This window comes from Geospiza fortis, unplaced genomic scaffold (genome assembly GCF_000277835.1).
Source record: "Geospiza fortis unplaced genomic scaffold, GeoFor_1.0 scaffold81, whole genome shotgun sequence".
Taxonomy (NCBI): domain Eukaryota; kingdom Metazoa; phylum Chordata; class Aves; order Passeriformes; family Thraupidae; genus Geospiza; species Geospiza fortis.
The window spans coordinates 1,375,272-1,394,939 of NW_005054318.1; the positions used below are offsets into that span (position 1 = coordinate 1,375,272).

The following is a 19,668-nucleotide window of genomic DNA, read 5'->3' on the forward strand; positions in this document are numbered from 1 at the left end:
GCGGTTCATAAATGTATTGAATACTCACTGTAGAACCAGACAGGTTACATCACTCCATTATTTCTGTATTGTCAGAATCTTTTTCTGAAGGCTTTCTAATGATTTAAAGTCTTCTTGCAATTCCCATAATATTTAGTGACTAGTAAGTTTGTCATGTCTGACAGCTTTTCTTCCTGCTATATATATATTCTGTCCACACTGCAGTGGTGTACAAAGAGGTCACAACAGGCAAAACCACCTTTTTTGTGTACTGAAGCCATGGGAAAACACCTGGAGATACTGCTATCACAACCAATAATATTAGCTCGGAAATCACAGAAAAACTGTTCCCATCACACTGAAAGAAATAGTCTGCATTACAACCTCTTCCTGAATATGTATAGTATTTTAAGCCTTTAATCCCACATGTGCCTATTACTGCTCTTCTGTGAATCTAACTTAAGCCAAAAAAATGGTCTGAATTCCAGATGTTTGGTTCTATAACATATTCAGACATTTGTTTCACTTTCTACTTAACAGAAGAAGTAGCAGAATTACAGAGTTCAAGGTAAACATTTGGAAGGAATGATAATTTTCTCACCTAAAGGTGAAGATTGTCTTCTGGAATGAAGCAGCATTAAGAGTATTGAGTAATAAATGCTGCTGTTTGGGGTAATTATCACATACACAAACACTGTTTATCTAATTGGCAAAAATCCAAAACTCAAATTTTTTTAAGATCACTTTATTTACAAGCAAACTGAAACCTGTGGTTGCTGTTCAATCACTGTCATCAAAGAAACGCTGGGAAGAGTTTCCTGAGCTTCTTTTGTGGCTGCACCTCTCACCACTGAACAATGTTTCTTTCTGGCAGTTTTCCTCTTATATAGGGAATAAATGCATTTTTATGTGACAAGTCCTCCTCTGGCTTCTTTATGCTCCTCCCATTCTTTCTTAATGGCGTGAATAGCTGCATGTCTTGCTTGTGAGCCACAAACTTCACCTCCTCCTCAGACTGGCTCCCTACCTGTTCCCCCAGCCTTTGAGTGCCCAGATTTCCTGTCACTAATTCAATATTTCTTCCTGAATTGCACTCTTGGGTGAAAAGGTTAATCAGACAGGAAAAGGAGATGTGTTACAAAGGAGGAAGCTCACAAATAACTTGTTAATTAGGAATGATGGGAAAGGAAGTGCAGGGAAAGTTCGTGACACTGCAGCTTAGTGAGGCTTTGTGACATGCTCAAACAAAGCACTAGACCTTTAAAAGCTCCTACTCATAATGGTGTGAAAGGCTATTAGAGAACACATCCAGCAAGAGCTCAGTCAGATCTTCAAACGGGAGATCTTGTGAAATGCACACAGAAGCAAAACTGCTGCTGACTTTTTAGGAAGAGCAGCACATTATCTGTGGATACACCATGTCATAATTTCTGCCAGACAACTCATTTAGGGCTATCAGGGATTCTGTGTCTTTGGAAATATTTAGACTAAGGCTGGATGTTCTGGTGGAAGATCATTGATGGTGTCTATACCTCTCATGATGGTCCCTTCTTTCTGTTCCTAAATTCCTCATCTTGTACAGAAACTGTTTAATGTCACCAAATACTTCAGGTTGAGGAAAAGTAGAAATTGTTTCTGTGCAGCTCTGGAAAAACACAAGCCAGTTGAAGTTACAGTTACCAAAGGCTACCCCACCTGTGTATAACAGCTCTCAAAGGTGTTGAGATCAGCGCCATTTTCCATTTCCCCACAGATGGAGAAACTGAGACAAAAGACTCCGGTCTGCTCTAAATTCCAGGTGCCAAGTAGACAGGATTCAGCTGGTTGACTCCTGTCTCACTCCCAACCCACTGCCTCTGCATTAGCAGGGTGGCACATTGCCCTCTCAATTTCCCTGGAAATATCTAAAATGTGCAAAATTTCTCAGTTCCAAGTCTGGATATGTACCCTTGCTGCATTCCCAGTGCCTGTGGGGAGATGCTCCTGGTGTGACCTTCACCTCTCCCTTATGGACACTTTCCATGGGGTAAAACATGAGTTGGGGGAGTTACAGATTCCCAGTGTAAACAAAGGGAATGGGGAGTAAGGAATGTGCCATCTTGGCAGCCTAGATGCACCTTGGAGACCGTGGTCAGATGGAGCTGGTCAGTCTTGGCCTCAGAGAACCATAGAACAATTTGAGATGGACTTTTAAGATCATCCTTTTCCAAGCCCCTGCCATGGGCGGGGACACCTTCCACTAGACCAGGCTGCTCAAAGCCCCCTCCAACCTGACCTTGAATGTTTTCAGGCATGGAGCATCCACAGCTTCTCTAGGCAACCTGTGCCAGTGCCTCACCACCCTCACAGTAAATAATTTCTTCCTTATGTCTAATCTAAACCTACTCTCTTTCAATTTGAAGCCATTCCTGGCTTGTCCTACTTCTACCTGCCCTTGTAAAAATGTCCTTTCCAGCTCTCTTGTAGCCCCTATAGGCACTGGAAAATGCTGTAAGGTCTCCCTGGAGCTTTCTCTCTCCAGGCTGAACAGTCCCAGCTCTCTCAGACAGCAATGTGATTCAGCCCTCTGAGCATCTTTGTCACCCTCTTCTTCTCTGTAACATGGCCTGACCAATGCAGTGCTGCCATTCCCTCTGGGAATAACATTGAAATCTCCTGAAACGCAGGAGAGAACCAGTGTTTCTCAGAGCTGCACCGCCCATGTTGCCCCACGCAGTGCTCACCCCCAGGTGACAGCCACAGCTCCTGAAGACAGCAGCTCAGAGGGAGTCATGGCTGCCAAGTAGCTCACGTTTACCAGCAAATACAGGCATGTAACCAAAGGAATGGCAATCATCAGAGCTCTGGGAAGGGTCACCTGGAAAAGGGATGACAGCAGTGTTAGGTGCAGCACTGTGCTTATTTTGTTTGATTTGGTTTTGCCACCACCCACATTTCTCATTGAAATTCCTCCACTTCCTAAACCTTTCCTCAGAACAAGACATAGATCCAGATTCACATGGCAGCTTTCACACCAGTCTCATACGGTTCCAAAGTTAGTCTGAAAAACCCCACAACCAACCAAACAAAATAATTCAAACAAAAAGAACCCACCAAATCTTATTAAAAAGATTTTGATTTGTAGCTGCCTAAGATGCCTTTTGCATTTTTCTTTATTATTTTAATATTGATTTATTTGTTATTAGTATGTTATGTCTCCTGGTGTGCTGCATCTTCCCATAAACACCTCACTGCCCTGGACAAAGTTCCAGTGTATGTTGTATCACATTTAACTACTCTACAGTTTAAATTAAAACAGGGGTTTGATCTCAAAATCTCAAAGGGGATTTGCACTAGGAAGGAAATATTTATTTATTTTAGTGGCAGGATTGTGTCTTAGAACACCACAGGATCATTTTAAGACTCAATAAAATCAACAGTGTCTTATGCAACTGAAAATACTGGGAAATGGCAACTGTATGCATCTAAGAACATGAAATATCAGTTTTTGCATTCCCCACTCTCAACACAGGACAAGATACAACAATTCCTAATGGTGGTGTCTCCACTCTGGAAGGGCCTGAATATCAGTGCTCACAATCCTATGGGAGAGAGTGGCCCTGGGATCTTTGCTGCCATTTAGGTTAATATTTAACTGTGTATTTGCATTTGATCTGTAGGATCTTGTGTGCTGCACTGGTATAAAGCACACTCTATAAACTCGGCACTCACATAACTCTTGCAAAATAGGAGTTGTTCACTGCTGCAGCGTTTGATCTGTGAAAATGGGTAATATGGCAGAGAGAAGGTGATGTGAGATGCAGGTGAGCTACTTCAGTGCCTATAGCATGGACTGCACAATGCTAAAATATAGATGTTTAAAGACGGGGATTCTTCACAGAGTTAGATTCCCTTTCCAGTGAGGCTTGGCTTTCTCTGAAGTTGCCCCTCAATGCAACAGGGAGAGATAAAGTAGTTTTCTAAAGCACAGATTATGGATCAAGTCTTTACGAAAATACATGTTGTTAAGAATCCTTTATGGATTATAGCAGTGAGTGCTTTTCTGAATAAATCTAGGTGTCTACAGTGAGATCCTCTAAACACTAAGAAAAAACTTCATCTCCAAAATATCCAAGTGCTGCCTAATAATTTCTTTCCAGTCAATGGGTTATTTTAGGACTTTTATAGGACCACAAGATAGTTTGGCTTGGAAGGGCCCTTAAGATTATCTAGTTCAAATCTCCATGCAATGAACAGGGGTTCCTTCCACTACACCAAGTTGCTCAAAGCCCCACACAAGCTGGCTTTGAACGCTTCTGGGGATGGGGCATCCGCAATGTCTCTTGTGTCAGTGTCTCACCACCCTCACTGTAAATCCCTTGATTACCACTCTTAACACAATCACAGATAGAATCAAACATATTAACAGTAGGATTAAGTAAGTAAAACCCAGCTTGCTTGTTCACTCACCTCAGGCTTCTTCAGTTCTTCAGTTACATAATTTAAGTTGTTCCATCCATCATAGGACCAGAGCCCCTGGTAAAACGCCATTCCAACTGCCCCAATACCTGCAGTGGTGCCTTGGAAACCATTCTGAAAACTCTGAGTTTGTCCCTTGGCAAGCAGCACCAACCCACCCACCACGATCACCAACAAAGCCAAGAGTTTGGCAGCTGTAAAAATGTTCATAACAGATGTTGCCAGCCTCACGTTGAGGCAGTTGATGATAGTTAAAATCAGGATGCAGGCAGCAGCTGTACATTTGACAGCAACCTGTGGAGATGAGCAACCTGGGTAGAACGGTGCAGTGGCATACTCAGCAAAGCTCAGACAGACAGCTGCCAAACTAGCTGGTCTCACCAGGATGACAGAAGTGTAGGCAAAAAGGAAAGCAGGAAAGGAACCAAAAATCCTCAAAATGTAAATATAGTCTCCTCCAGACTCTTTAATTATTGTTCCCAGCTCAGCGTACGACAAGGCTCCAAACATGGCCAGGAGACCACATGCTGCCCAGATCAGCAGGCTGCTGGCAGGGTTCCCCATGTGGTGCAGTACCCACTCAGGGGACATAAAGATCCCTGAGCCTATCATGGTACCTGCAATTAATGACACGCCGCTGATCAGGCCGACCTCTTGTTTCAGTCTTAACTTCTCCTTCCCTTCAGTCAGATCTGTGGATGAATGGAGTGGATCTGTTGCCTTCCTTTCCCTCATTGTGGAAATGTTAGGAGACAGGAGATGTTGTAAGGAGAGAATCTGAAAAAGGATTAAGGCATTTGAATAAGGACTACCTCAGGCTTTAAGATTTAGTTAATAATTACAAAAGTCACACTGAACGCTGTTGAGAAGCACAAACCTATCTTCTGCATTTCACATTCTTTCATTACCCATCTTATCTTGGTAATTTATTATGCCAAGTTTGATTATCCCTGAATCTCATTGCAAGCAATGGTAATGGATAGTATCCAGCATGACCTCAAAATCACTCAGCATGTTACTGGACTGTGATCCTGGTTATCTCTCCTTTAAATCACGCCTCAAACAGCATGTGAAATAAGGCTCAGGTAAGCAAAGTCCCCATGCAAATCTGTACTTTATTCTTTGCTGAAAAGTCAATGTACAAGTACTTGCCTCAGTGCTCAATCGTATTTTCATTCTTCACCTTAACATGATCAAACAAACAGGCCTGCTGGCCAACATGCAAAGGCTTTGCTCAACAAGGAACATTTCCAGTGTCTTGATCAAAGAAAGGTTTTGCTAAAAACAGTCCAGAGACACTTTTTCTGCACTGCAGTAGGGGGCAATATGAGCTTTTTTCAACTTTAGGAAGTGGAGGTGGAGAAACGTGAAAAGGCTACAATTACATTTTTCCAGGGCCTTTTTACCATTGTACATAAGGTGTGCACAATCCTACCAGACCACAATCTTCAGAGCACTTTGTCACAGCTCATAGTAGACACATTTCAATGCACACATGACAGAAACGTGGTACAAGCTTTTGAAGATACCCCTGACCCTTACTTAGATACCTAACACATAAAATTCCAGACCTTGAGGCAGGTTCTGCTATAAATATGACTATTACAGTGCATGAGAGTGTATTTTGTGATCTGAGATGTGTACGAAGTAGAGTGGAAGGGAACTTCCACATGGATTCCTTGAACTAACTTGAACTATACTTTACTGGACAGTTACTGTCCTTGGAGGTCTCTTGCAAACTTCTGTTGTGATAAGAACCAGAAGTGAGACCTTTCTCTGCCCTTCACGGCAACCATAGATCTTGAATCTTTAAAACTATCTGTTCTTCTCATATATTTGAGCTAAAAAAGCATGACTATAAACAGAGCAGTATTTATATTGTTTCTCTAAAAATTCCTTCTAAATCATTTAGACTTCTCTTTCTTTGCCTTTTTGCAAAAAAAAAAAAAAAAAAAATCTAACTAGCATTGCAACTCTCTGCAAGAAGAGTCAAGGGTAACTCTTGGACCCTTAACAAAACTCATGGGTCCACATGAAAAACAACATATAAAAGTCATACAGTTTCTCATGCTAAAGCAAATAAAGGTGCTCAAATTTTATCATCAAGTTGAAGGACTTAAATTCTCTAAAGAAGGAAAAAGCTCTCAAATCTCATTAAAAAGTAGAGGGGTTTAGAGTATAAATGTTATTATTAGATTAAGGAATCAATGAAAAAAGTTTGCTGGGTTTCGGAAAGGATTTCAGGAGCTATTCCTAATATCACCTCTCTAGTATTCACTAGGAAATGGATGCCAGTTGGTTTTCTCCTAATTTCAAAGTTCCTTATAGAAATTCACAGCTGATCAAGAGGTAGCTGCAACAAAAGTGAAAGCTTATACTTTATCTGTCAAGTAGGTTTTTTAAGCTTTCCCAGCAAAGGTGTGAGTTCTGAGAATAAACATATACCTTGTACTGCAAGGGTGCAAATTAACACATTTCAAGTTAATGGTTTGCAAAGTGGTTGAGAACTTGGAGGGAGGCATCCCAGTAATGCAGAGTATTTTGGTTTGTTTTTACTAAGTGACAGCGCTCTTCTTGTCTAGTTTAGCTATTTGTAGTGTATTCTTCTTTAAATTGCAAATGACACTGTAAGGCAATGCAGGAATCCTTTAGGGGTTCAAAGGTCTAGGGTTTTTTTCCTGCACTACTGACACTCCTGTGTGCATCAACACATGTATTATGTATACCAATCCTTATTGAAAACAAAGGCACAAAATATGGTTAAAACAATGCTGAAGGAAAATTTCATATGACTACAGCTAGTTAAGTGTCCTTCTAGTAAAGCTATACATATATTTCTCTAACTCTTCTGTTTTAATGAAGGAACTTCTATTCTGAAGTGTAAATGCAAGGTTCTTGGAGGGGATTTTTTCAAACCTTTACTGTTCTTGCTCCTAGAAATGAGTAACTTTTAATCTAATGTAGTAGGGAAAAAAAAATTAGAATGTCTTCCAACCTAATCACGTAAAAAAAAAATTCTGTAAGGCCTCTCATATAATGAGAATTAATTAACTGGTATGTCAATAGCCTCAGTCAATTACTAGAGGGAAGTCTATTTCCAATCCCAGATTCATTGTTACTGAGTTCTAACTGCTTCCACCTAAAGTAATAAGGAATCTAATTAATAATGATAAGAACTTGAGGATATTCCTGTGGAAGCTAAGTAGTCTAATCGCTTTGGAATTTTCTTCCCATTGTCTTGTTCTTTTTTTGACTGATATTAGCAGCAAGGAGCAGCAGCAGATAGTTTACTCAAATGAATTGTCACAATTATAATTTGTCAAAACTGAGTGTGGAAAAGGGCAACTCACTGCTCCCTTCCCAAAGGGAGAGGTATAAGAAGGAGTAAAAAATACAAGTTCTGCCTTCTTCTCGTGTAGAGTAGCAGAGCTTTGCTGTTCAAGCTGTCGCCTAATACATCCCCTACCTGAACCATTCTCACTTACCTTTGACACTGCGATGGATGGTCGCCATCTACTGGTCCCGAGCAATGATGCAACATGGCTCAGTCCGCATTTGGGTTTGGTATTTTGCATTCCTGGCTGAAAAGAAAGCCCACTGTACATATTACTTCTTCAACATTAAGACAGCACAAATAGACTATATTCAAGCTGGGAATGAACAGTCTCCTTAATGTCTTTATGGGTTTTTTTGTCTCAGGAGTAACTGCGAGAACTAATTTAAAGTAAAGGTCAAAGTCAGTGGTAAAAACTAGGCAAAACATGTGGGCAAATATTTTGTAATATTTAATTTTAGGCCCCAGGAGTGATATCTGGAACACAGTTATGGGCTTGGTTTCCCTGTCCCACACTTGGAAAAGAGTTACAAATCTCTAGATGGCATTAAAAATAACCTGTAATCTGAGGGTGGAGTGGCCAAAACCATCGTCCATAACTTTCTTTGGAGGTAGACACCAATACTATACGTATAAATTTGTACAGGGACCAAGATTTTTTCTTTTTTAATTAAAAAAACACACCAAACAACAAATATCAAGTTGGATGAGAGGTACTAAAGGGTAGAGAATTCATTCAGGACATAAGATGTGGGGTTGATAGCCATGTCTACTTAAGAACATGGAAACCCACAAATTCAGCTTGAATACTCTCACCTCCAAAATGCAAGATTTGAACTGCAGTTGTAAACAGATCTTGATGCCTGTGTGTGGTATTTTCTGGGGTCCCCTGTGGCAGGAAGGAATGAATCTGACTCAGTGTTCTTAGAAGGCAAATTTATTATTATATTATATTATATTGTATTATATTATATTATATTATATTATATTATATTATATTATATTATATTATATTATATTATATTATATTATGAGAAAGGATACTTACAGAAGTTACAAAGACTGATAATGAATCTCGTGACTCTCTCTCCAGAGTCCAACACAGCCTGACCATGATTGGTCATTAAGTTAAAACAATTCACATGAAACCAATCAAACAACCACCTGTTGGAGAAAAAATCTCCAAACCACATTCCAAAGCAGCAAAACACAGGAGAAGCAAATTAGGTAGTACTGTTTGCCTTTTTCTCAGACACCTCTCAGCTTCCCAGGAGAAGAATCCTGGGCAAAGAGGATTTTTCAGAAAATATGATGGTGACGTCTCTGCTTGCCATATAAGTAGAGATGCCTGACTGAAAACAGAGAGGAAATAAAGGCCAAGAAAGTGGAGTTCTGAAATACATCTCGAGCCCAGAAGAAAAATTGGGGCAGACAGACAACATATCCCAGGTATCCTGTGGAAAACAAAGGAAAGAGGACTCATTGAGAGGCCTGGGGAACGGGTGCCCCATGGGTTTGACTCTAATGCTCTACATCCCCAGTGCATCCTGGCTCTTCTCACATCTGAGCCTTGAAAGAGTGCAGCTTTGGGCCTCCATCCCAGTGGAGTTGGCCTGGACCCACCAGCTTCTTTCATGATGTGCCCAGGGGCCAGCAGTGTGTGGTTGCCCCCAAGGCAACAGTGCCTCTGGCATAAAACCAGAGCTCCTAGTGCAGCAGAGCTCTGGCTGGGATTTTAAAAATGCCAATGTGAGCTGCAGCTAGCAAAAATGGGCTACTAGGAGTAGGATGGTGGGGTAGAAATGACATTTCTGAGGATGCAGGATAGCCCTAGGGTTCACAACAGGAATCATCACTAAAACTGAGCTTGTTTGTATTTAGAGTAACTGCCTTTCCCTGTCATGTCACAACAGCGGATCTGAAGTTGGGAGTTGAGTGAATCTTAAACCAAATAATTCACCATGAGCTGAGTTAGTGCTCCCTGTCTGGGTTTGCAGACAGCCTGCAGCTGAGCTTGAGCCTCCCTGCTCCTGCCAAGCAAGCGCTCAGCATATTCTGGCTCTGCAGCTATTAAACTTTGAAAGGCTTGCTTTTGTTTTATAGATATTCTTTCTTAAAATGTATTTGGTATCCCATGTTTCCAATTAGGCACTGAATATTATATGTTCAAAAGGAAGCTGCTAACGCCATACTGAACTCCTTAAAAACAATGGGATTTGGGTAGAAGGAAATCTCAAAGGCTTGGGAGCAGGCTGTCCCTGCGTGCCAAAAGATGAGTCAGTGGGAAAGAAAACCAGCCTGACTGAATAGGGGGGTTTTGCTGAAACTCAGGTAAAAAAAAAAAAAAGAGAGTTTATGACCTTTGGAAGAAGGGGCAGGCAACTCAGGAAGAATACAAGGATGTCATTGGGTCATGTAGAGAGAAAATCAGAAAGGTGAAAGCTCAGCTAGAACTCAATCTAGCCACCACTGTGAGACATAATAAAGAGAGTTGAGGATGAGAGGAAATGGCCACAGCTACATCAAAGAAAGGCCACATTGGTTATCATGAAGAATTTTTTCACCCTTTTTTTGAACAGGTGGTTAAGCATTGGAATGGGCTGCAGAGGGAAGTGGTGGAGTCACCATCCCTGGTGGTGACTAAGAAGCAACTGGTTGTGGCACTTAGTGCTAGGGTTTAGGTGGCATGGTGGTGTTTGGACTTGATGGTCTTGGAGGTCCAACCTTAATGATTGTATGATAATAGCTGCTCTAGAAGATACTGATGGAGTAAGATGAAACACCGATGAAATGAGAACTACAGCTGAAAAGAAATAATTGCAACTTGGGAAAAGTACTGATCCCACCGCTGCTTGCACAGGTCAAGATAATCTATCAAGGGCTATTGGTACTTTTTCTTTCAGCAACTGAAGAAAAGTATACAAATTTCTTCATTCTGTATTTCCTGGGTTTATAGCTATATATATATATATAATATATGTGTATGTGTGTGTTTGTGTATACACATACACACACACAATCTGTCCTGTTTTCTTTTCCTAGCAATTTAGCCTTAATAATTTATTTGCATTAGTTTGTACTCTTAAGAATGCCTTTTAAATGTTGGAAGTAAGTTTCATTTATTTATTAAGTTTAATTCAAGATTAGATTATCTTGTCCTATACAAAGTCTTTATCAAATGAATGCTATCATTACCAGAATACAAATAAACATTTTCATGAAAACTTTTTAGCAAACAAGATTAAAAATAGAACTTAAACATGCCAAAATTCTATTTAATTACTGAAATGCATTCCTACATTTCTGAGTAGATGCACAATAATACCTTCACTAACACAAGACAGTTTTATTATTTTTAGGATAAACTTTTGCAACACATGCTTAGAGCTTAACCTGTTAATCTATATTCATTCTGTTAGGTAGCATTCTATAATAAAATTGTTTTCTCTGTACAATTTTTGTGAGAAACATCATAATAACATTTTGACCCAAATAATTCCAGTTTTCCTCAAGTGAAAAGTAACTGCAGGTACTAAACTGAATTTCTTAAAATCTTCATGAAAACTGATCCCTATTTTTGAATGAAACTCTGGACCAGAAGTGACATTTAGGGCACACAGAAAGCAGCTCCCTTCCCCAGCCTGCCCCACTGCTGCCACGTCTTCCCAATAACCACGAGGACTGAAGGGCTGTTTGCCCACCTGCCTCTTTTCTTCTCCTTAATCACAAAAGTGAGGGAAGCACCAGCTTTGGTAGTGTGGCACAGCAGAGGACCTGCCCTACTACTAGGGGACTAGGAAAAGCACATGGAGAACAACAGCCAGGAAGGAAAATAGGGTGAGGTTGCTTGCAGCAGCTGGTGAAAGTTTTGTGAGTTGCCTCCACCTGTTTGCTTTCCCTGGGCCAGAGTCGGGAGTGCAGGGTGGGGCTGGGTGGCTTATCCCTGCCTGGCACTGCTGCTGTCAACACGTGTGAGGCAGATCACCCTTGCACTGCTCTCCCCCCACGCAGGGGTGGGATGTGCTTCAGCTCGCAGTCAGGGACAGCAGGAGGGCAGGGTTTGCCCCTACATGCCCAAAACACTTTCTTTGTGGAGTGGCTACAAGCTGTATGATGGGCTCTGGGCCATCCACGCTTTCAGCCCTGTGAAGTTATCTCCTGGGATAAGCTTAGCCAGGGTCAAGGGGGTCCAGTAAGTGTCCAGTAACTGCCTAGCTTCTCAAAGAGCTAGGACAAGGGGGTAATTTTAATGCTGTTTAACTATAACATCACTTAGACTCTGTCAAATATAAAGGGAAAACCAGTGTTTGCCTGGAAAAGTTAAGTTATGGCACTCTTTAACATCTCTGGCTGCTGCTTTATGAAGTTGCAACAAACATGTATTTTCCAACTAATGCTTCATCTTGTGCATTTTTACAGAAAAACTAATGATCTTGGGAAGATAGTGATGTGTTGAGACTAATTCCTCCCATCTGTATGCTTTGGTTAAAGCTAAAAATAGATATAAATAAAAGGAAGGATGAAATGGATTAAGCATCTTTTCTTGGCCTTCCAGGGGAAGTATGCATGGGAGATTGGAACCAGGTTTTCATTCCACTTGGTAAATTTTCACTTGAGATCTTATGAAGGAAAGAATTGTGCTAAAAGGTTTGTAGGACTCTTCCTGGCCTAGAGATTACAGCTCCTTAATCACCCTTGTCAGTGATGCAGTCAGCATGATGTAACATGGATTTACAGGAATCACTCTTAAGTAGTATTGTTCTCTTGAATGAAAATTGGATGCATCTACAGATGATGTCCTCTAATTCTTAGTCCTTAGCCAAAATTAGTGGAAAGGCACCTCTTATTTACACATAAAACCTTCCTGATTTGCAATCCACTAACAGGATGTATTACAAGGGAAGAAGTTTTCCAGACGAACTGGATTTCTGTCTGGAGCCAGCTCAAGCCAGTAGGCAAAGCAAGCTGCAGGGTGTGGTCTCCTGCCTACTTTTCCTGTGCCTTTCCTGTGCAGGGGAAATGGGAATTGATTATTCCCATTTGAAGAGCTAATCTCTGCTTCCCACTTGCAAAGTTCTTTGTTCCAGGTGTCACAGAGACAGCAAAGGTATAGCTGGCTGGCTGGTGGGCTCCTCCCCCAGCAGCTCTCACAGGAAAACAAAGCAATTCTCTCTCACCCTGCCTCTTCCATTTTCTGCTCCAGATGCTGGCTCACCCTTGGGTCCCCACCCCTGCACTGGGGGGTGCAGATGCACAAACAGCTGTTGGGCCCTGATAATAGATTAGCTGAAGACAAGGGTCCTGTACTACAAGAGAGGGAGAACTGACTCACAAAAAGAACTTGAATTTTTAATATTTAATATTTAAAAACACATTGTTTCAGCTCAATGAATTTCTTATTTTGTTCTGTATTTGACTAACTGCCTAGGAAGAAGGGTGCATCAGAAACAAGAGAAGTACTTTAGAAGTCTGTAAAACCTGCAGATATAATTAAAGGTAAGTCCACAGAGGTATGAAAACACTGTTATTATTTATGTAATATGTGCGTAACATTGGCACCTACTTTTCAGTATTACAGTGCTCAACCATTTGTTTATGCTCAGGAAGCAAGATGGAATTTCCTTTCCTCAGTCTGTGTCTGGCATTCTATACTCCCTGTGCTGTGCCTTGCTGCTCTGTAGGCATGTTTGGCATAGAAGGAGATTTGGGTTCTCTGTGTGGAAATGGGGGCCAGTGGTTTTGTCTTCATGCTATAATGATGAGTCAGAACAGAGGTCTGAACTAGCTCTGAGCTGATAGATCTGTGCTCCAGTTTGGTATTTAAATGATGTGTCCAGTCATCTTGTTGCTTGCGGTTGGGCCCCCTTGACACTGTATAAGAACAGGAAATTCTTGTGAGCTTCAGGTGCAGTTAAGATAGAAAAAATGATAGCCTAGTGATTACACCAGAAGAGCAGAGATGACTGCAGATGTCCAAATGTTACCCTAAGCAAAGTCCACTTGGTGTCAAGGCTGCTGGTTCAGAGCCCTTCAGAAGAACCTTTGGCAATTGGGAGGATCAGTATTTGATATGGCAAGAGGTAGAAAGGTGTTAATGAACCTAAGACATGAAATTATGTAAGTCAAAGTACTGTTGCAGATCTTTCTTCTAGTTTATCCTTTGCACTACAGCTTCTCATTTTTGAAGATACAGAGAAGTTCTAGTTCATGCAAGTTAAGTTAGTGAAACTTAATGCAAAAAATCAAAATTTGTGGATATGCTTTTAGGGTTCTTAAAATGTATTTCCCTAGGAGAGAAAAAAAAATGCATTCTTCCCACTCTTCCTTGCTCTGATATGGCTGAATTGTGTCATCCTAAGTGTGCAACAAAAAAAACCCTCCCTATTACTCAGAGTTCTTGTGCTTGCTTCCATTGCTTCGGATATTTCTTTGAACTTTTCTCCCCTTTTAGAAATTACAACGTTTACTCATTACTACTTAATATATGAAATGAGTGACAATTCATTTGATGCCCAACTCTGAGGTTTCATTCTTTGTACTGAGTATCATATTCAATCTTCAGCTCTAAGAGCCACAGACTGCTTCTATCATGGAGAGTTCCTGTAATTTAATTATCCACTGGAAAGAAAAATATACTTTTATTGAGACATGCAGGCTCTTTTTTTAAAGATAAGCATTGATGCCACTCTGTTGTGAATGAAGTGAATGTGAATAAAAAAAACAGCTGGCATTATTTCTAGCTTTGTTCTCCACACCTACTGACATTCATTCATGTACATGAGGTGATGCCATTAATGACTCTTGTTGTGTTACAGTGACAGTCTCTGGTGGCTGTGACTCTGAGGTATGTTTATGAAGTTTGTTCAGACCTCAGCCAATTATGAGGGGATGAATGACTTGGGGACCAAAGCCATCCTTCAAGAGAAACAAGTCTCCTCCACCATTTTGGCATAGACTTACTTAGCAAAGCATTTCCAGGAGAGACATTTCATTCTTGGGACAAGTTCATGATGATCTGTGCTGCAGGGCTGTGCACGCCACTCACTGACACCTCCTCCCATGCATTTCTTTTAAACATCTTGTTCTTGTTCTTGCAGAATTATTATCTTGCTAATAATGTCTACAGGAGTAATGGCCATGTGTGCAACTGAATGGCAAACCAGCATTTTAGAACAGTAGTATAGTAATGAGTCATTCAAAAATGGGATTTGTGACAAAATTTACTATAATACAATTGTGAATTTTCTGTAGGTGCTAAACTAATGTGCACTAGCTCAGTATGTTATGCCAGTTGCTATCTAGTCCATAAAAAACCAGATCATGTGGCCTTCCTTGAAGAAATTTACAGGTGCACATACAGGTAGGGGGAAACAAATGGAAATAATACTACAATTTTGAGGAATAGAGCAGACTGGCCTTTTCAGCATACTCAGAGGCTGGCTGTTGTCAAATGAGTTTATGGGAATAATACTAGGGGAAGGCCTTTTTGTACCAGTTTTTGTGTTAAATGGGAAATCTGAAGGATAAGTAACTCAGAAGTGTTCTTCCCACATATGGGATTAAAAGCTTAAAACATGTAGTTTTAAACATTCAAACTAGACAAGTGATGCAATTGCATAATGTGGGTCAAATGTTTCCATATCAGAAGAGAGGGTTGAGACAGACTGTGAAGATTGAGGGAATTCAGACAACAGTATCAGTACAAGGAGAAGCTGCAGAACCTGAGGCTGAGCAGAGGCTGAGCAGGTTAGAGGTCAGCAGCAATAGAACAGAAGCTCAGCCCTGACTTAGCACATGAATGGCTGTGGCAGGGAAAGGCTGTGCTTGTGAAGCAATGGTGGGACAAAACCGTGCAGGAGCAGGAAAGTCCCACTCTGAAAGGAGTCTGCAGCTCCTAAGCCTGTTTCTCTGAGGCTCTGGCTACAGATTAGCCAAGGGGGAGCCTTGGCTCACTGGGACAGAGTTCTTACTGCAGCAAATCTGCCTATGTATTATGATAGTCACTGCCAGACTAAAACATGAAATACAAACTAATTCCTACAGCAATGCATCTAGCAGCATGTCTAGTGACTGCAGCATTTCAGACTCATTGATTTTATTAATTAAGTCTCTTGACAAGATGGAATGCAGAACCCAATGCATTGGGTGCCTAGATTTGGTATGCAGTGGTGATGTGGGAAAGTTAACTTCAGGATGGGATGTGCTCCTGCAAATGCATGAAACATACATCCAGACCATCATACTATATCAAGATGTAGCTCACAAGGGACATGCTAAGGATATAAAGCACCATTCCAAGGCCCTGCTCTGGAACTTGGACACGCAGCTCCAATGGCTCCCGAGCTGCAGGGCTGTCCCTCAGTGAAGGTGTAGGTAGTTAACTGCAGCTGCTGTTTCACAGAACTCAGAGGTTCACACATCCATGACTGCTCCTCTTAAGATGTAGGATGACAGCCAGACTGGGGATTAGACAGGGGATAGTTAGACTTGGGGTTTGGACTAGAGGGTCATTAAATCCCTTCCAACCCAAACTCTATGCTTCTCTGACTGCAAGGCCAGCAAGCAGAAGATCTGAGATGAAGATATGGACTTCTTCCCTGCAGAACAGACTAGCTGCAGCAGAGGGCAGCCAAAGTAGGCTGCTGATCTGGGGACTCTCTCCAAGGAAATAATGCCTGTAAATCTTGAGAGAAGGAATCAAATCTGGGTGGTCCCCCCATCCTGCGAGTGAAGGATGTCACACACTCTGTTTTAAAAGAGAGCAAGCTGCATTTTTTGTGGAGATAGTTTGAGAGGGTCTGCCACATCTAGTTGTTTCATTTTCATGGCAGAATACCTTCATTTTAATTAATACAGGTTAAATATTTGCTACCCTGATAGATCCAACAGCGCAGTTTGTCAAAACTGCTGGGGCACATAAATGTCATGGCACAGCAGGATAAATTCTGTTTATGTCCAGAGTTTTAGGTCCTAAAGTTAGAGAATGTAGACCTCTTCATGATTAGGCACTAGCTGAGTAGGGGTGGTTCGGCCTGCAGCTTTCAGTTTCTGTGAGTGCTCCTCACTTAACTGCCTTACCCAGGATGTCAGAGGAAGACTCTGGAGGAAGGCAATGGCATCCAGGCTTTCCATATCCTTGGCTACTGTCTTAAACTGTAGACTGTGTATCTTTTTAGTATTTTTCATTAAGGATACTTATTCACAGAAACCAAAGCATTACTGTGTTGGAGGAGTTTATCTGAAACGTCTGGAGTGTAAGCAGAGCCCAGACAGCTGTTAATACATCCTTAGCAAGAGGAATAGCTACGAAAAACATTTTGTAATGGACTGATATCAAGTAAAACTATCTAAAGCATTAAGTATTTTTAAAGTTTCCATTCAAAACAAAGGTAAGGCATTTATTGAACTATTTTAGCATGAGTCAAAAACTTTAGTGCCACTATCAAATTGTGAGATGTCTTGTGGTGGAATTGTTTTATTCTTTTTTTTAAAAAAGATACTTTAGAAAATAATCAAATAATTGTATTTATCAGATCAAATCCCAAACTGATTGCACTTAAACATTTTTCTGTTTCATGATCAGGTTGGGTTTTTCTGAGAAAAAGCACACTGAGAAGCCCACTGATGTGTAAAACATTCAAGCTTATGCTTTTCAAATGTATGTTGAGTTCTTTGTGAAGATTTGATGCTTTATATAAACACTGATTATAATTATTGAGGACAAACAGGGTCCCCAGAAGGGTAAGAGCTGGAGAGCTGGTATAATGTAGACCAGTTGCTGTAAGTGTCCAAGATGCCAAGAGCATAACAGGGTTTCCTTCAGTCCCAGCTGGTCTGCATGAAGGGAAGGGCTGGCTTGGAGGCTGTGACTTAGAGGCCTTCCCTCCTCAGTAAGCACAGGAATTGGTTTTTCAGCCCTGCAGCCTCGCTGGAGACAGCCCCAGGTGGCAGTGGGACGGGACACTGGGGATCACAGAGATTAGCCACGTGAGTGGCAGCAGGCTGCAGACATCTGAGTATTTAGCTGACTAGTATTAGACTCAAGAAATCATTTTCATTTCTTGCAGAAATGTTCCTATCTTTGTCAGGAGCTGGGAACTTTTATGTTCTTAACCATTTCTATAAATACTGAAAACAGTGAGGATTTTCTCCTTTGAGACATCTCTATTTTTAAGAACACAGTTGGTAGTCACAGACATCTCATCCACACAACTGCTGTGCCAGCAGTAGCGCCAGTTCAGGTGCTATTCCTGCAGCCCCGCTCGGGGCCTGGAGTCCCTGCGACAGGCAGGGCCTGGCTCCTCCCTGCCCGCACATCGAGGGGTTGGGTCAGCAGCAGTGGCTGTGCAGTGCCCAAGGGACCCAGAGCCGTGTTTTGTCTGAAGGTTTGATCAGTGGATGGTATCTGTCACTGTTCCCTGCAATGGAGCATTCTCTAACCAGGCTCTTGAAGAATGGCTAAAAAGGCAAAATAGGGGATTTTCTGTGAAATGCGGGTTTTAAAATGTCACTGACATGCCGAGATCCCTTTAATTTCTAGGGGCTGCAGAATGCAGAATTTATGCTCATCTTGATTGAGGTTATCAAGACGCAGTGCTGGCAATGCCTACCAGCACCAGAACTGTATTTACCAACAGCATCTCCCTGCTGTACCAGTGATGCCATCTTTAACTCTCTCATGAGAAGGAAATAATTGGCTCTTTGCCCAAAATCACCACACAATAACTATTAGCACAGCAGTTAATAAATTAGTAACTGCTGAGATGTGTTTTTGTTTGCGTGTTTTGTAACACACGCATGCAAACACACATCCCGTGGGTGATGTGGGGACCTCAGGAGTCACCAGGGGCCACTGGGGACCCCTCAAACAGGGCTCGCCTCCCCTTTGTCTCCCAGGCCCTCAGGTGGACACCACCTCCCACCGCCACACTTCCTGAAAGGCCTAAAATCACAGGATCACAGAACTATTAGGGTTGGAAGGGACCTCTGGAGATCATCTAGTGCAGTCCCTGCCAAGGCAGGGTCACAGGAATGTCTCCAGAGATTAAGATTTCATGGCCTCCCTGGGGAGCTTTTTCCAGTGCTCTGCCACTCTCAATGTAAAGTTCTTCCTCATGTTGAGGTGGAACTTCTTGTGTTTTAGTTCATTGCCACTGCTCCTGTCACTGGGCACCCCTTAAAGTCTGGCACAGCCAGGCACTTCAGGCTGGAGGAGACTGAGGGGAGACTTCATTTCAGTCTTCAACATCCTCATGAGGGAAGTGGAGGGGCAAGCAGCAATGTCTCCTCTCTGGTGACCAGGGACAGGATCCAAGAGAGTGGCTCGAAGCTGAGTCAGGGGATGTTTAGGTCACATATCAGGAAAAGGTTTTTCACCCAGAGGTTGGCTGGACACTGGAACAGGCTCCCCAGGACAGTGGTCACAGCACCAAGCCTAAGAGAGTTCAAGAAGCACTTGGACATTTTAAGGCACATGGTGTGACTCTTGGAATGTCATCCTATGCAGGGCCAGGAGTTGGACTTCTTGATCCTGATGGGTGCCTTCAAACTCAGCAAATTCTATGATTCTGATTCTGAGCATCTGCCTTTGACATATTTATATGCATTTATGAGATTCCCCTCTGTTTTCTCTTGACTGAACAGGCCCAGCTCCCACAGTGTCTTCTCATACGGGAGATGCTCCCGACCCCACATCATCTTTGTGGCCTCCGCTGGACCCTCTCCAGAATTTCCTTGTCTTTCTTGCACTGAGGAGCCCAGAGGTGGACACAGTAAGTGAGAGTGAGCACAAACACACAGAGCCCGACACTAACGCTGTCTGGCGGCGGGAAGGGCAGGGACGGGGACATTCCCCTGCCGCGGTGCCCGCGCTGAGGGGCAGCAGGCGGCGCATGCGC

At 42.0% G+C, this 19,668-nt stretch overlaps 2 protein-coding genes across 5 annotated transcripts in view; one reads left to right on the plus strand and one right to left on the minus strand.

Annotated features, from left to right (window-relative positions):
• LOC102035912 (b(0,+)-type amino acid transporter 1-like) overlaps positions 1-6,250 on the minus strand; it is a 10,959-nt gene extending 4,709 nt beyond the window's left edge. The window contains exons 1-3 of the mRNA XM_005420307.2: positions 6,153-6,250; positions 4,429-5,178; positions 2,703-2,836 (exon numbers count right to left, since the gene is read on the minus strand). Of these exons, the coding sequence (XP_005420364.2) occupies positions 2,703-2,836; positions 4,429-5,178; positions 6,153-6,233 (965 nt within the window). The 5' untranslated portion in view covers positions 6,234-6,250. The remainder of the gene's footprint in view (positions 1-2,702; positions 2,837-4,428; positions 5,179-6,152) is intronic.
• A 13,177-nt stretch (positions 6,251-19,427) lies between these two features.
• Positions 19,428-19,668, plus strand: part of PUM2 (pumilio RNA binding family member 2) — a 69,253-nt gene continuing 69,012 nt past the window's right edge. For 2 of the 4 annotated variants that reach the window (XM_014306747.2, XM_014306748.2), the window contains exon 1: positions 19,428-19,542. The gene's annotated coding sequence lies outside the window, so the exon portion shown is untranslated. The remainder of the gene's footprint in view (positions 19,543-19,668) is intronic. The other 2 variants (XM_014306743.2, XM_014306744.2) reach the window with 1 other exon arrangement.